Raw genomic sequence first — 17,673 nt, forward strand, 5'->3', positions numbered from 1 at the left:
TGTAGAAAATATTAAAAATTAAGAAAAACCCTTGAATGAGTAGGTGTGTCCAAACTTTTGACTGGTACTGTATACAGATTTAGGATCTTAATTTGATCACCCTGTTGCAGGAGAACTTTTCTGCAAGGCAGAACATGAAAAACTTGTAGTTTACTTGAGGTTTAAAAGGGTTTCTGAAGTTTGCAATTTCAACTTTGAAATTTCAGAGTCAATTGTCCCTCACGAAAATGTATCAACCCCTGCAAAAATGTACATTAATTATAATCCACATAATAATTCACATTTCCTGTAGCTGCAGGATTATTTTCCTGGTGTAGGAAACTGGCTCAAATTAAGATCCTACATATGTACATTCTATCATGCTTTGCATGGCACAACTTTTAAGTGATATTAAGGTGGTCTATGACTCACAACACCGGATTACAATGACCTTTCCTACTATCAACAATAAGTGCATTGTTAAAATTAATCTGAGCTCCTCAACACACTATACTGCATTATAATGTTTACTACACATTCATTGTCAGGTGTTGTTTCTGAGGTATGCATTTTAGTAATCTCAATTCAGTTCAATTAAATGTGTATTTGAATGGCTTTGGTTGAAACAGTTAGCTGTTGTGTGGGAGATGTACTAGGAGAAGATAATATTTCTACGAGATGTGCAGAACAAATTACATTAATGGGATCATTTGGCACAATTTACTCAAATGCAAAACACTACGAAGCTTAACTCCATGCTTGACTTGCTCATAATTGTACACATAGGCTATAGAAAAAGCCACCAAATCATTTACATAACAAAAAAATAAAAATACCACATTTGATCAAGAGGCATTTTGTGTGATGTCAGGCACCATTTATCTGATTGTATAATAGTGTGTCTATGCAAAAAGTCCTCTCTGACTTTTACATTGTAACATAAAACAAGTGTGTGTACATGTGTAGGGAATCTAGGGATAATATATTTGAGGTGAAATCTGCACTGTATATACAGTTGAAGTCGGAAGTTTACATACACCTTAGCCAAATACATTTCAATTCAGTTTTTCACAATTCCTGACATTTAATCCTAGTAAAAAATCCCTGTCTTCGGTCAGTTAGGATCACCACTTTATTTTAAGAATGTGAAATGACAGAACAATAGTAGAGAGAAAGATTTATTTCAGCGTTTATTTCTTTCATCACATTCCCAGTGGGTAAGAAGTTTACATACACTGTAACGGTCGTCGTATGGAGTAGACCAAGGCGCAGCGGGTTGAGTGCTCATATTTACTTTTATTGAGACACTGAATAACAAACGAACGACAAACAGTCTTGCAGGCTAAACACGGCAGTGCAAAAACAACTTCCCACAAAAGACAGATGGAAAAAAGGGCTACCTAAGCATAACTCCCAATCAGCAACAACGATGTACAGCTGTTCCTGATTGAGAGCCATACCAGGCCAACAAAGAAATACACAACATAGAAAAACCATAGAAATACAAAACATAGAACAATACCCAAAAACCCCGGAACACATAAAACAAAACAACCCTCTTACATAAGAACATATCCCAACAAACCCCGAACCACATAAAACAAACACCCCCTGCCACGTCCTGACCAAACTACAATAACAAATAACCCCTTTACTGGTCAGGACGTGACATACACTCAATTAGTATTTGGTAGCATTGCCTTAAAATTGTTTAACTTGGGTCAAACATTTCGAGTAGCCTTCCACAAGCTTCCCACAAGTTGGCTGAATTTATGGCCCATTCCTCCTGACAGAGCTGGTGTAACTAAGTCAGGTTTGTAGGCCTCCTTGCTCGCACACGCTTTTTCAGTTCTGCCCACACATTTTCTATGGGATTGAGGTCAGGGCTTTGTGATGGCCACTCCAATTCCTTGACTTTGTTGTCCTTAAGCCATTTAGTCACAACTTTGGAAGTATGCTTGGGGACATTGTCCATTTGGAAGACCCATTTGCGACCAAGCTTTAACTTCCTGATGATGTCTGGATATGTTGCTTCAATATATCCACATAATTTTCTATCCTCATGATGCCATCTATTTTGTGAAGAGTACCAATCCCTCCTGCAGCAAAGCACCCCCACAACATGATGCTGCTACCCCCGTGCTTCACGGTTGGGATGGTGTTCTTCGGCTTGCAAGCTTCCCCCTTTTTCCTCCAAACATAACGATGGTCATTATGGCTAAACAGTTATATTTTTGTTTCATCAGACCAGAGGACATTTCTCCAAAAAGTACAATCTTTGTTCCCATGTGCAGTTGCAAACCGTAGTCTGGCTTTTTTATGGCGAGTTTGGAGCAGTGGCTTCTTCCTTGCTGAGCAGCCTTTCAAGTTATGTCGATATAGGACTCATTTTGCTGTGGATATATATACTTTTGTACCGGTTCCCTCCAGCATCTTCACAAGGTCCTTTGCAGTTGTTCTGGGATTGATTTGCACTTTTCACACCAGAACGCATCTCCTTCCTGAGCGGTATGACGCCTGTGTGGTCCCATGGTGTTTATACTTGCGTACTAATGTTTGTACAGATGAACGTGGTACCTTCAGGCATTTGGAAATTGCTCCCAAGTATGAACCAGACTTGTGGAGGTCTACAATAATTTTTTCTGAGGTCTTGGCTGATTTCTTTTGTTTTCCACATGATGTCAAGCAAAGGTGCACTGAGTTTGAAGGTAGGCCTTGAAATACATCCACAGGTATACCTCCAATTGACTCAAATTATGTCAATAAGCCTATCAGAAGCTTCTAAAACCAAGACATCATTTTCTGAAATTTTTCAAGATGTTTAAAGGCACAGTCAACTTAGTGTATGTAAACTTCTGACCCACTGGAATTGTGATACAGTGAATTATAAGTGAAATAATCTATCTGTAAACAATTGTTGGAAAAATGACTTGTGTCATGCACAAAGTAGATGTCCTAACCGACTTGCCAAAACTATAGTTTGTTAACAAGAAATTTGTGGAGAGGTTGAAAAACAAGTTTTAATGACGCCAACCTGAGTGTATGTAAATTTCCGACTTCAACTGTATATGCAGTAGTTGGGATATTTTAATGAAGGCCTATAGTGAAACCATATTAAACAGGTTTCCAAGGACAAGGTTTCAAAACATTGAACATATTACATAGCCCGGGTCCTTACCCCATGTCTGGCCCAATGAGGGAGTGTCTCCGGAGCATGGCACGGGCCTGTGTATTGGTCAGGTTGGCCGTGGGCTCGCCGTTGATGGCCAGGATGAGGTCCCCCACCCCCAGACGGCCGTCTCGGCTGATGGAGCCTCCGTGGATGATGCTGCGGATGTGCATCCCCAAGCCATCCTTGACGGCGCTCACCGTCATCCCTGTAAGGTAGATACAAAGACAACATTCTCAAAGACCTGGAACCTATACATAATACATTCACCCACATTTATGTGTAATGCGTTCAATCTTTAATCATGTGTTAATAATGTTGATGCGCTGGAGATCCACATTGATAATATCATAGTTAATATCCAACAACCTTAACAGACAGAAAGACCATAATGCAACAGATATTGCATTATTTACATAAAATGTTCAGTTGGAAAGAGGAATGATTTATTAAAAAGTGAACGCTGTTCTCTTCACAGCAATTTCTCATCAGGGCTGACATTTAGAAAAAGAAATATAGGAATATACAGCATATTGCCAAAGTATTAATACAAACCGAGACTGGAGTTGCCCTTGACAACAGTGATTGTCCTTTCAAAATTACTCCCAGTGGTTCTAATCTTGTCCCCTTCCTCTTTGGACTGCTTTACAGTTGGCTCATCCCCCTTGAGAATAACGATTCAATAAAAAGTATTCAATCACATTTCTTTATATTTTCTATGGTACAAAATCCCAAAACGAATAATTGTGACAGAATAAGATTGAGGTTAAATTATAAAATATTTTCTATGGAGGAAGTTCTGGTACAAAATGTAAATAAAATTAAATAATTGTGACAGAATAAAATAGAGTTAATCTAAACTACCAGGGAGGATACGTGGGAACGATTAGTAAGGGCCAGGGAATCAAACACACAAGTTAAGGTTCATCTTAAATTATTTTCTGTTATGCCGTTACCTTCGGCATGTAATACCTAGAAATTCGATTCTAGTAAAAAGTAGAATGTTTAAAACTGGTTGGGTTATTAGCCATTATTGTCGTAAATCCAATTAATTTCACATTGGCCTGTGATGAGTCGTACTGCATTTCAACATTTGTTAAACGTAACTTGTTGCATTTCAATTTCCTGATGACCAATTTACACATGATTGTTTGATTATGAGGCACACTTAATGACATTTGATGGCAAACCGACAGATGGCACAGCTCTTTAGATGAAGGCTGGTTTACCTTCATTAAGCCTTCCATCTCCCCTATGTCCGCAACGGCCATGGTGGGCTCCACCGGAAAACGGAGAGACTGCATTGGCTCCCCCAAATCATTCAAACCGGGCTCGGGGTCAGTGTACGGAATGTACGAGTTTGACAGATCCGACGGCTCCAATTGGGTTAATTGATGCGCCAGGTACTGATCGGAGCTAGCTAGTGTGTTGTTGTCAATCATTAGGGTGTGACTTCCAATACTCCTGGGCAGGGGGAAAGCGATGGGCTTCTCCTCCGGGGAAAAGGGTTCAGTGTCGTCTGCGAGGCAGGACAACGTCACGAAGGGATGTTCGGTCAACAAGTCCAGACGAGCACTCCGCTATGTAGGTAAAACAAACCAGACGAGCCAAAAATGGAGGTTACACCTCGTTAGTTTCATAATCACCCAACTGGGGGGGTTTTCGTCTACCTCGGTCGCCGTTATGCACTCCTCGTAATGAGCCATTGAAAAGCCATCAGTGACAGATGGGGAATAGTGATAATTACAGATGATCCTGTTTTAGAGTGTGTGATGCACCAAATATCTCTTTATTATCATCCTAGATATATTTCATGAGGCCCGGTCTGTGCTGCAATGAATCTCTTCAGCGATTCCTTACGCATCTGAGATGGCAATATAAAACTTGGAAAAAGAAATCCCTGGGAGAGCAAACTATTTGGAAGAACAGCAACAAGCAGAAATGCTGAGAGCAGGACTGAAGCACGCAACAGACCATTTCATTCTAATAGGGTAGTCATATCTTGTTACGGTGCAGTGCAGTATATAGGTATACTAATCTAAAAAACACTCAACCATTCATCCATAAGGAGTCTGGGGGCAGTACTCCAAGACAAAGCTCTACAACAAAAACAGGCAACATACAATACATGCAAAGGGGTTAACAACAAAATAAACATTGTATCACTTCAATATTGCTGCCAGTTTGAAGAAGGTAAACAACTATAGATAGCACAGCACTTCTAATGTCAACCTTGTATGGTAAAATAAGCAACTTATTTTGATTACGTGAGGAGTTTTCTTAGTGACAAAGGCAGCAGCTTGCAATTGCTCCAATGAAATTCAAATAAATGACATGACCATACTGATACTGCTTTTGCTTTGAAACAAGCTTTCTAAAATTGCTGACTGTAATGGCTTTATAATTGACTTAGCTAGCCACAGTGCAAGTTTGTTGGCCTACCTTGGGTGTGGAGGACTGCAAGATCATCTGGTAGGACAGGTCAGCGCTGCAGGTGCTGCCGTGGAGAGCAATCATGGACGCCTGGAAGGTGTCATCCTCCTCGCCAGAGAAGCGATGCGCCAACACCCTCTCGTCGGTCAGGTCTACCTCATTGGAGTCAATCTGCATTAAAGAATGTCAATGTAGTGAATTGGATGGGGAATATGTCTCTCTATGCCATGGATGAGCTATCCAATCACGGATAGCTGTGTGGGTGCCATCAGAGCCATTTCAAAAGGATATATTGTTTCCTGTTGCTGAAATATGATTAGAGTTACGAATTAAATTCAATTCCCTTGATAGAATATTTTAAAGGACGCATTTTAAAAGTTACAATGGTTACTTTGTGTCTAATATTGATTGGTTGGTTTTCCCCTTATCCCTCAATTTCATTGATTGGTTTGACTTGTCCCCTACGGCAACTAACCAATGCAGGCTCTGCCCAGAAATGGCGGCCCTCTGCTGGCTCCTCCTCTCTCTCTTTAAGCAGCAGAGTGTTGAATATAAAAGAACAGATTCCCGAGAATGACGACAGACTGCCCTCTTCATTGTACGGCTGTGGAGACAGGGCTGTAAATTGAAAATATCCGGAAATTCTCCGTAAAAAAATACTCGAGGAAATTCCAATCATTGTCTACAAATTTCAAGTCAAATTTGATTGGAGTTGTTAAAAAATTTAGTTGGAGGTTGTTAGTAGCGAAAGGAGTGTGAGTTTTATTGGTTTGATTTGGTCTCCATGGTTTGGTCTCTACTTTTGTAATAGTTTGGTGACAAGTTGTACTTGGTTATTTGATTTCTAAAGGACTTCAAAAGAGATAATTTCTTGGAGTTTGCCACAGATTGCTTTAAATGGACCGTTTGATCTTGATTGTATCTAGCGCAATGCCCGGCGAGCGAGAGATATAGAGAAAAGAGGGAAAGATTGGAGAAGCTATTAGAGGCTTATACCAGTCAAACTCAATTTTGAGAAGCAATACAACAAAAATGCCAGCCCCCCTCCCTCAAAAAAAAAAAAAACATTCCAGGAGCTGCAGGAAAGCTCGATAACTCCACAGAGGCTTCACAAAAACAATGTAATCCACCGGACATGCAACAACCTTGACATCAGAGTCAGAACTTACTGTATGTTCTCATCATAATCTAATGGCAAGCCCAATAGAAGCTGAAAAAATGCAACCAATTTTCACAGAAAGACTAGACTAGCAATCCCTCAGGTGGTGAATATGTTTGTGGGAAAACCCTTATTTTGACAGCTGCCTCAATGCATTTATGTACACGGACTCCAAGGTGCCTCAAAATGCAATAATAAAGCAATATGACACAAAAGGCAGAGATATTTGTGCTGCCTTATGCTGTTGTCAGGGAGCTTGGAGGTGAGTATGTCAGCATTCGCATGTAGCGTGACTCTACTGTCTCAGCATGAAAAATTCAAGACATCTGTAAGATGAGCCCTCATTGTTGGGTGGCCACACACCGGAGAGAAAACGCACACAAATGCTGAGCGCCCACACACACACAAACGCTCACATACAGTGAGCTCCCAAAGTATTGGGACAGTGACATGTTTTGTTGTTGTGGCTCTGCACTCCAGCACTTTGGATTTGAAATGATACAATGACTATGAGATTAAAGTGCAGACTGTCAGCTTTAATTTGAGGGTATTTTCATCCATATCGGGTGAACCGTTTAGAAATGACTGCACTTTGTGTACATGTTCCCCCCATTTTAGGGGACCAAAAGTATTGGGACTAATTCACTTATGTGTATTAAAGTAGTCAAAAAGTTTAGTATTTGGTCCCATATTCCTAGCACGCAATTATGACTTTTGGTCCCCTAAAATGAAGGGACTATGTACAAAAAGTGATGAAATTTTAAACGGTTCACATGATATGGATGAAAATACTCAAATTAAAGCTGAAAGTCTGCACTTTAACCTCGTAGTCATTGTATCATTTCAAATCCAAAGTGCTGGAGTACAGAGCCAAAACAAAAACGTTCACTGTCCCAATACTTCAGGAGCTCACTGTACATATAAAACACGCACGCACACACACCTCACTAGTCTCTCCACAGGACAGACCTCACAACAGGGTTTCCTTACAGGTAGTGGCTTGGCCACCCCAATGTGGACCTTGCCGATGTTAGCCCCCTTCAATGCCTGGACGGCGTCCTCCAGACTGGCGTTGTCCAGGTTGGTGCTGTTGACGAACATGAGCCGGTCACCTGGCAATAGCCTGCCATCCTGTTCTGCCACTCCTTCAGACACCAGAGAGCGAATCACAATCACAGTCTTGGCAGGATCCATTGGGTCCTACGACAAGATCTGTGTCAGTGATGTCAATGGATGCACTCAACAGATAATGCAATACACCAACAAGGACGGAAATGTATCATTCACTTTTATTTGGAGGATTTGTTTATTCTGAATGTTCTGTAAATCACAAGTTATTACTTTTAACAAAAATAAGAGTAAGCAACTTAGTTTCAATCTACATGGAAAAAACTGCGCATTGCAGTGTATTGAGTCACTTATGCTATTTGTTGAACTTCATTTCCAGGAGGGCAACGGCCCTAAAGCTCACGTGACCACTTCCTCCCAAAGTAAGAAGACAGGAACGACCCACAACAAAAGCGTATCATTCCTATGATAATCATTCCCATAATTCCAAATCAGAAATCCCACCTGGTAGTCCAAGATGCTGAATCCCAGTCCGCTCTCACCCTTCTCCAGCTCAATGTCCTGTATCTCCGTCTCCCACATGGCCAAAGGAGCTCCGAGTGTCTCATCTGTTACATTTTCCCCCGTCGCCACCCCCTCAGAACCTTCGAAAACCAGGAAACTGCCAAGGTCTCCCTGTATCTGCAGAGATAAACCCTCGATATCATCCCAGCGCACGCATTCCTGACTCACTCCGAGCCCATAGGCTGCTGGTATTCCACTAGTACCGTTTCATAAGATCTTTGGCAGCACATTAAAGGGAATCTTTGGATGCTAAGCAGAAGTGCTGTATGTTGAATTTTTTTCCTGAACTGAGGCATCTGATGAGCTGAGGAGAATTCCAAAATCCAAATGCAGGTTTCCTTTGTGTAGCTCCCTGGCTACTATTGCCTGTATCTCATGTATTGTCACAGTACCAGAGGTATTACTTTAGATGGATTGGTGTTAATAAAGAGTCAGCGTCCTTCCTAATCCTAAATCTTAATCCGTCATCATTGCCAATCTGGAGGCCCGGCAGAGCATTGGACAGACTGTGTTAAACTAATGGATGAGGGTGGATGAGTGAAGTAGGAGGACTTACTGATGTTGATTCCCAATCAGCCATTCAATATCAAGAGTTGGGGGAAAACAGTGTTTACTGTATGCTACTGTATGTCCAACACCCACCATTTTGTGAAGGACTTTCTGGCTTTACCTTCAGTTTTCAAATCACTTCCTGAACAATTCACTAGCTGAAATGAACAAAGTATATGACTGAATTGAAATCTGAATTGACCCCAAACATGCATGTTATATTGCATTATGTTTAGGCTAGTAAGCATTGACTATGCTATGACAGTTACTGGAACGCTGACAGTTTAAAATATACAGTATGTAATAATGATGTCAACAGCATGTACAGGTAACTGCCAAAATAAAGGAAACACTTGAGTAAATGAGGGATAGAAAGTATATTTAAAGCAGGTGCTTCCACACAAGTGTGGTTCCTGATTTAATTGAGCAATTAAAACACCCCATCAGGCTTAGGGTCATATATACAAATGCCCAGTTGCCCATTATTTTAGCTACCATGACTAGAAGAAGAGATCTCAATGACTTTGAAAGAATGGTCTCAAAGCTGCATAGGGGGTTTAAAGTGTCAAATCAAATTGTATTTGTCACATGCGCCAAATTTCACCTTACAGTGAAATGCTTACTTACAAGCCCTTAACCAACAATGCAGTTTTAAGAAAAATAAGTGCTAAGAAAGTATTTACTAAAATAAACTGAAGTAAAAAAGAAATATACAACAAAACAAAAAAATGAAAGAGCAACAATAACATAACAGTAGCGAGGCTATATACAGGGGGTACTGGTACAGAGTCAATGTGCGGGGGCACAGGTTAGTCAAGGTAATTGAGGTAATATGTACATGGTGGTAGAGGTAAAGTGACTGTGCATAGATAATAAACAAAGAGTAGCAGCAGCGTGAAAATGGGACTGGGGGGGTGAATGCAAATAGTCCGGGTAGCCATTTGATTTGCTTTTCAGGAGTCGTATGGCTTGTGGATAGAAGCTGTTAAGAAGCCTTTTGGACCTAGACTTGGCACTCCGGTACTGCTTGCCGTGTGGTAGCAGAGAGAACAGTCTATGACTGGGGTGGCTGGGGTAGACATTTTTAGGGCCTTCCTCTGACACCGCCTGATATAGAGGTCCTGGATGGCAGGAAGCTTGGCCCCAGTGATGTACTGGGCCGTACGCACTACCCTCTGTAGTGCCTTGCAGTCCAAGGCCGAGCAGTTGCCATACCAGGCGGTGATGCAACCAGTCAGGATGCTCTCGATGGTGCAGCTGTAGAACTTTCTGAGGATCTGACGACCCATGCAAATCTTTTCAGACTCCTGAGGAGGAATAGGCATAGTCGTGCCCTGTTCACGACTGTCTTGAACAGCAAGGAACTTGGACACCGTACAACAAAATGCGTTGCCATGAATTTGTTTTGGATTCGCTTTGTCTTGTGGGGTATGTACAGTTGAAGTCAGAAATGTACATACACCTTAGCCAAATACATTTAAACTCAGTTTTTCACAATTCCTGACATTTAATACAGGTAAAAAATCCCTGTCTTAGGTCAGTTAGGATCAGCACTTTATTTTAAGAATGTGAAATGACAGAATAATAGTAGAGAAAGATTTATTTCAGATTTTATTTCTTTCATCACATTCCCAGTGGGTCAGAAGTTTACATACAATCAATTAGTATTTGGTAGCATTGCCTTAAAATTGTTTAACTTGGGTCAAACATTTCGGGTAGCCTTCCACAAGCTTCCCACCATAAGTTGGGTGAATGTATGGCCCATTCCTCCTGACAGAGCTGGTGTAACTGAGTTAGGTTTGTAGGCCTCCTTGCTAGCACACACTTTTTCAGTTCTGCCCACAAATATTCTATGGGTTTGAGGTCAGGGCTTTGTGATGGCCACTCCAATTCCTTGACTTTGTTGTCCTTAAGCCATTTTGCAACAACTTTGGAAGTATGCTTGGGGTCATTGTCCATTTGGAAGACCCATTTGCGTCCAAGCTTTAACTTCCTGATGATGTCTGGATATGTTGCTTCAATATATCCACATAATTTTCTATCCTCATGATGTCATCTATTTTGTGAAGTGCACCAGTCCCTCCTGCAGCAAAGCACCCCCACAACATGATGCTGCCACCCCCGTGCTTCACGGTTGGGATGTTGTTCTTCGGCTTGCCAGCGTCCCCCGTTTTCCTCCAAACATAACGATGGTCATTACGGCTAAACAGTGCTATTCTAGTTTCATCAGACCAGAGAACATTTCTCCAAAAAGTACAATCTTTGTCCCCATGTGCAGTTGCAAACCATAGTCTGGCTTTTTTATGGCGGTTTTGGAGCAGTGGCTTCTTCCTTGTTGAGCTGCCTTTCAGGTTATGTCGATATAGGACTCATTTTACTGTGGATATAGATACTTTTGTACCCGTTTCCTCCAGCATCTTCACAAGGTCCTTTGCTGTTGTTCTGGGATTGATTTGCACTTTTTGCACCAAAGTACGTTCATCTCTAGGAACAGGTCTCCTTCCTGAGCGGCATGACGGCTGCGTGGTCCCATGGTGTTTATACTTGCGTACTATTGTTTGTACAGATGAACGTGGTACCTTCAGGTGTTTGGAAATGGCTCCCAAGGATGAACCAGACTTGTGGAGGTCTACAATTCTTTTTCTGAGGTCTTGGTTTCCCCATGATGTCATGCAAAGAGGTACTGAGTTTTAAGGTAGGCCTTGAAATACATCCACAGGTATACCTCCAATTGACTCAAATGATGTCAATAAGCCTATCAGAAGCTTCTAAAGCCATTACATCATTTTCTCGAATATTCCAAGCTGTTTAAAGGCACAGTCAACTTAGTGTAGGCAAACTTCTGACCCACTGGAATTGTGATACAGTGAATTATAAGTGAAATAATCGGTCTGTAAACAATTGTTGGAAAAATTACTTTTGTCATGCAAAGTACATGTCCTAACCGACTTGCCAAAACTATAGTTTTGTGGAGAGGTTGAAAAACATGTTTTAAATGACTCCAAACTAAGTGTATGTAATTTTCCGACTTCAACTGTATGTGTGTCTGAGCTGAATGTTATTTGATTATGCAGACAATCTGTAATTTTTCATCATAGTAATATTTATCATAAAAACTAGAAGAGAAGCAGTTCATCTCTCATCAACACTCAACCAGGAAAGACTGCCATGTATGTTGTTATTGTTAGTTCTGTATGTGCAGTTAAGGGGAAAGTGTGCTGCTCTGCTTGTAGCCAGCTACAGCTTTGCTAGGTCTTTCTTTGCTGCACTTTACTATATTACTGGACAGTAATCAAGATGGGACAAGACCAGAGCCTGAATAACTGGTACAGTTGATTTGTTAAAAAAATGCAGATCTTTTTAACAGACATACCCCTCCTGATCTTCACAGCAACTTGACCATGATAATTGACCATCCAATGTTATACCTTGGAGTGTAGCTTCCTCAACTTGCTCAATGGTCACACCCTTTATGCACAACTTCAGTTGAGGTTTAGGTCTTAGAGAATGTTTTTTGAACCATATACAATGCTTTTAGTTGTAGATGTAATTAAGACCAGTTTGCTATTAATGACCCATTCTGATACTGACCATAACTTCTTATTTACAATTTCTGTGAACGCACTGCCTTTGGGTGCTGACATGTAGAGTGTGGAATCATCAGCATACATATTAATTCCAGCTTCATGTAAGACCAGTGGCAAATTATCTGTAAAAATATAAAAGAGTGAAAGGCCCAAGGCAACTGCCCTGAGGGACATCGCACTGTACATATCTGATGTTAGAAAAGCTTCCATTAAAGAACACTCTCTGGGTTCTACTGGATAAATAACTTTCCAACCATGCGATGGCAAGTAATGTAAATCCATAGCAGGTGAGTTTTTTCACTAACAACTTATGGTCAATAACATCAAAGCAGAGTGGGGAAGTACCTTCATTTTAGGTTCAGTAGCAAATTCATCCAACCCTGGTTGGCCAGAATCCCTGTCACTCTTCAGGAGAGGGGCGGGCCTACAGCAGGCCATGTAGACACAGACAGGCAGCTCCTTCAGAATGCTCACCACTTCCTTGTGGGTCTCACCAATCAGGGATATTCCATTGACCTGAGAGGGGTGGGCACACATATCCAATGGTCAACACTTATGTTGAGTCACTCATGCCAGGATTCAATCCGATTTAAGGTTATAGGGCATTGTTGTTTTTAAAAGGCAATGTTCCCACGCTCGCAGAGATCCTATTCACGGTAAACTCAACATATATCCAAGGACTTTAGCCACCTTCAAATTTGATATCAGTGGTAGAAGAATTTGTGCACTAAGTAAGTTCCAGGCAAACGGTTGTTCACCATGTTCTCGCTATTGGCGGTGTCCCTTACTTCGAGGAGTTCGTCCCCACTGAAGAGTTTCCCACAGCGTCCCACTGGCCCCTCTGGCAGGACGGAGCGGATGTAGTGGTGCCCACTGTTGGCATCCAGACTGATTCCCAGACCACTGCTCTCACTGAACTTCTCCACCTGGGCAACCTGTCATGGGCATGGGCACAACAGGTGGGCACGAAAATACTATGAAGCTTTTTTTTTTTTAATTATGCTTTCGCAAATCTTATGAAATTGTCCTATAATGGTCAGCATTCAATTTACCTAGTGTGGCAATATATACTGCTCAAAAAAATAAAGGGAACACTTAAACAACACATCCTAGATCTGAATGAAAGAAATAATCTTATTAAATACTTTTTTCTTTACATAGTTGAATGTGCTGACCACAAAATCACACAAAAATAATCAATGGAAATCCAATTTATCAACCCATGGAGGTCTGGATTTGGAGTCACACTCAAAATGAAAATGGAAAAACACACTACAGGCTGATCCAACTTTGATGTAATGTCCTTAAAACAAGTGAAAATGAGGCTCAGTAGTGTGTGTGGCCTCCACGTGCCTGTATGACCTCCCTACAATGCCTGGGCATGCTCCTGATGAGGTGGTGGATGGTCTCCTGAGGGATCTCCTCCCAGACCTGGACTAAAGCATCCGCCAACTCCTGGACAGTCTGTGGTGCAACGTGGCGTTGGTGGATGGAGCGAGACATGATGTCCCAGATGTGCTCAATTGGATTCAGGTCTGGGGAACGGGCAGGCCAGTCCATAGCATCAATGCCTTCCTCTTGCAGGAACTGCTGACACACTCCAGCCACATGAGGTCAAGCATTGTCTTGCATTAGGAGGAACCCAGGGCCAACCGCACCAGCATATGGTCTCACAAGGGGTCTGAGGATCTCATCTCGGTACCTAATGGCAGTCAGGCTACCTCTGGCGAGCACATGGAGGGCTGTGCGGCCCCCCAAAGAAATGCAACCCCACACCATGACTGACCCACCGCCAAACCGGTCATGCTGGAGGATGTTGCAGGCAGCAGAACGTTCTCCACGGCGTCTCCAGACTCTGTCACGTGATCAGTGTGAACCTGCTTTCATCTGTGAAGAGCACAGGGTGCCAGTGGCAAATTTGCCAATCTTGGTGTTCTCTGGCAAATGCCAAACGTCCTGCACGTTGTTGGGCTGTAAGCACAACCCCCACCTATGGACGTCGGGCCCTCATACCACCCTCATGGAGTCTGTTTCTGACCGCTTGAGCAGACACATGCACATTTGTGGCCTGCTGGAGGTCATTTTGCAGGGCTCTGGCAGTGCTCCTCCTGCTCCTCCTTGCACAAAGGCGGAGGTAGCGGTCCTGCTGCTGGGTTGTTGCCCTCCTACGGCCTCCTCCACATCTCCTGATGTACTGGCCTGTCTCCTGGTAGCGCCTCCATGCTCTGGACACTACGCTGACAGACACAGCAAACCTTCTTGCCACAGCTCGCATTGATGTGCCATCCTGGATGAGCTGCACTACCTGAGCCACTTGTGTGGGTTGTAGACTCCGTCTCATGCTACCACTAGAGTGAAAGCACCGCCAGCATTCAAAAGTGACCAAAACATCAGCCAGGAAGCATAGGAACTGAGAAGTGGTCTGTGGTCACCACCTGCACAACCACTCCTTTATTGGGGGTGTCTTGCTAATTGCCTATAGTTTCCACCTGTTGTCTATTCCATTTGCACAACAGCATGTGAAATTTATTGTCAATCAGTGTTGCTTCCTAAGTGGACAGTTTGATTTCAAAGAAGTGTGATTGACTTGGAGTTACATTGTGTTGTTTAAGTGTTCCCTTTATTTTTTTGAGCAGTGTAGTTGATTTTTTTTTTTTACGAACAATGTTTTTATTTACAACACATATAATAATGTTTTTATTCTGCAACCAGTGCTTTTCCATCTATACAATTGCAATATCATGTGTAAAACAGGAAAAAGTACAACCATGTATCATTTAGTAGAGACAGGCTTTGTTTGGGTGGATGTTACTTCTGTTAACTCACCACTACTTCGTTGCTGGGGCCAAGAGTCTCCTGCCACTTCTTCTTCAGCTCCAACTCTTCATCCTCTGTTAGCTTTGCTTCTTAAAAACATCAACATACCATACACTGAGTGTACAAAACATTAGGAACACTTGCTCTTTCCATTACATAGACTGACCAGGTGAATCCAGGTGAAACCTTTGATCCCTTATTGATGTCACCTGTTAAATCCACTTCAATCAGTTTAGATGAAGGGGAGGAGACAGGTTAAATGAGTATTTTTAAGCCTTGATACAATTCAGATGTACCCTACCGTTCAAAAGTTTGGGGTCACTTAGAAATGTCCTTGTTTTTGAAAGTGGGAGGCCCCGGTGCACAACTGAGCAAGAGGACAAGTACATTAGAGTGTCTAGTTTGAGAAACAGATGACTCCAAAGTCCTCAACTGGCAGCTTCAATAAATAGTACCTGCAAAACACCAGTCTCAATGTCAACTGTGAAGAGGCGACTCCAGGATGCTGGCCTTCTAGGCAGAGTTGCAAAGAATAAGCCATATCTCAGACTGGCCAATAAAAAGAAAATATTAAGATGGGCAAAAGAATACAGACACTGGACAGAGGAACTCTGCCTAGAAGGCCAGCATCCCAGAGTCGCCTCTTCAATGTTGACGTTGAGACTGGTGTTTTGTGGGAACTATTTAATGAAGCTCTTTAAGGAATACCTGGGATAGGATAAAGTAATCCTTCTAACCCCCCCCCCCCCCCCCCCCCTTAAAAGATTTAGATGCACTATTGTAAAGTGGTTGTTCCACTGGATATTATAAGGTGAATGCACCAATTTGTAAATGCTAAATGACTTAAATGTAAGCTGCCAGTTGAGAACTTGCGAGGCGTCTGTTTCTCAAACTAGACACTCTAATGTACTTGTCCACTTGCTCAGTTGTGCACCGGGGCCTCCCACTCCTCTTTCTATTCTGGTTAGAGACAGTTTGCACTGTTCCGTGAAGGGAGTAGTACATAGCGTTGTACGAGATCTTCAGTTTCTTGGAAATTTCTCACATGGAATAGCCTTCATTTCTCAGAACAAGAATAGACCGACGAGTTTCAGAAGAAAGGTCTTTGTTTCTGGCCATTTTGAGCCTGTAATCGAACCCACAAATGCTGATGCTCCAAATACACAACTAGTCTAAAGAAGGCCAGTTTTATTGCTTCTTTAATCAGACAACAGTTTTCAGTTGTGCTAACATAATTGCAAAAAAGGTTTTCTAATGATCAATTAGCCTTTTAAAATGATAAACTTGGATTAGCTAACACAACGTGCCATTGGAACACAGGAGTGATAGTTTCTGATAATGGGCCTATGTACGCCTATGAAGATATTCCATTAAAAATAAAGCAGCCGTTTCCAGCTGCAATAGTCATTTACAACATTAACAATGTCTACACTGTATTTCTGATGAATTTGATGTTATTTTAATGGAGAAAAAAGCGCTTTTCTTTCAAAAACAAGGACATTCCTAAGTGACCCCAAACTTTTGAACAGTAGCGTATGTGTTCCTTTCAGAGGGTGAATGGGCAAGACAAACGATTTAAGTGCCTTTGAACGGGGTAGGTGCCAGGCGCATAGGTTTGTATCAAGAACTGCAATGCTGCTGGGTTTATCACACTCAACAGTTTCCTGTGTGTATCAAGAATGGTCCACCACCCAAAGGACATCCAGCCAACTTGACACAACTGTGGGAAGCATTGGAGTCAAGGTGTCAAAAGCTTTCCCTGTGGAAAGTTTGACACCTTGTTGTCCATGCCCCGACGAATTGATGCTATTCTGAGGGCAAAGGGGAGTGCAACTCAATAGTAGGAAGGTGTTCCTAACGTTTTGTACACTCAGTGTAGACTTAAATAGAATGACGTTTAAAGTACATTCAACCAACTACTATGTCCCATCTGATTGATTCAATGAGTCACAGCAAGCGGTAGGCTACAGTTAGACATCTTCAAAACGCACTACTTGAAAGAGTTTAGGCGTTACTTTAAGAACCACTTCAGAGGATCTTTCATTTACCCTTTAATGTGAAGAATATATATATATATATATATATATATATAAAAATAATGGAGAAAACATACAGATCCTTATGTTCTACATGCACATTATATTTGAAATGTGTGGTAACACTTCATTTGGATAGTCCATCTGTAGATGCTCAACAAACGATCAAAACCACGTCAACAACATTTTTACAACAGGGAAAACATCTATAGACATGCATTAATAGTTTGTTGAGCATCTACAGGTGGATTGGTTCAATTCTTTTGAAATGCACAGTAGCCTAAAACCAGTCCTCACAACAATACATACTTT

At 41.8% G+C, this 17,673-nt stretch overlaps 1 protein-coding gene across 6 annotated transcripts in view; it reads right to left on the reverse strand.

The window, feature by feature from the left end:
* LOC106577625 (multiple PDZ domain protein) overlaps window positions 1-17,673 on the reverse strand; it is a 69,583-nt gene that overhangs the window by 28,195 nt on the left and 23,715 nt on the right. For 4 of the 6 annotated variants that reach the window (XM_082965141.1, XM_082965139.1, XM_082965138.1 and 1 more), the window contains exons 14-23: window positions 15,335-15,414; window positions 13,297-13,443; window positions 12,854-13,024; window positions 8,313-8,489; window positions 7,731-7,940; window positions 6,057-6,185; window positions 5,591-5,752; window positions 4,378-4,728; window positions 3,704-3,812; window positions 3,158-3,356 (exon numbers count right to left, since the gene is read on the reverse strand). In XM_082965141.1, the coding sequence (XP_082821267.1) occupies window positions 3,158-3,356; window positions 3,704-3,812; window positions 4,378-4,728; window positions 5,591-5,752; window positions 6,057-6,185; window positions 7,731-7,940; window positions 8,313-8,489; window positions 12,854-13,024; window positions 13,297-13,443; window positions 15,335-15,414 (1,735 nt within the window). The remainder of the gene's footprint in view (window positions 1-3,157; window positions 3,357-3,703; window positions 3,813-4,377; window positions 4,729-5,590; window positions 5,753-6,056; window positions 6,186-7,730; window positions 7,941-8,312; window positions 8,490-12,853; window positions 13,025-13,296; window positions 13,444-15,334; window positions 15,415-17,673) is intronic. The other 2 variants (XM_082965140.1, XM_082965142.1) reach the window with 2 other exon arrangements.

The sequence above is a fragment of the Salmo salar genome, chromosome 18, assembly GCF_965601325.2.
Source record: "Salmo salar chromosome 18, fSalSal1, whole genome shotgun sequence".
Taxonomy (NCBI): Eukaryota; Metazoa; Chordata; class Actinopteri; order Salmoniformes; family Salmonidae; genus Salmo; species Salmo salar.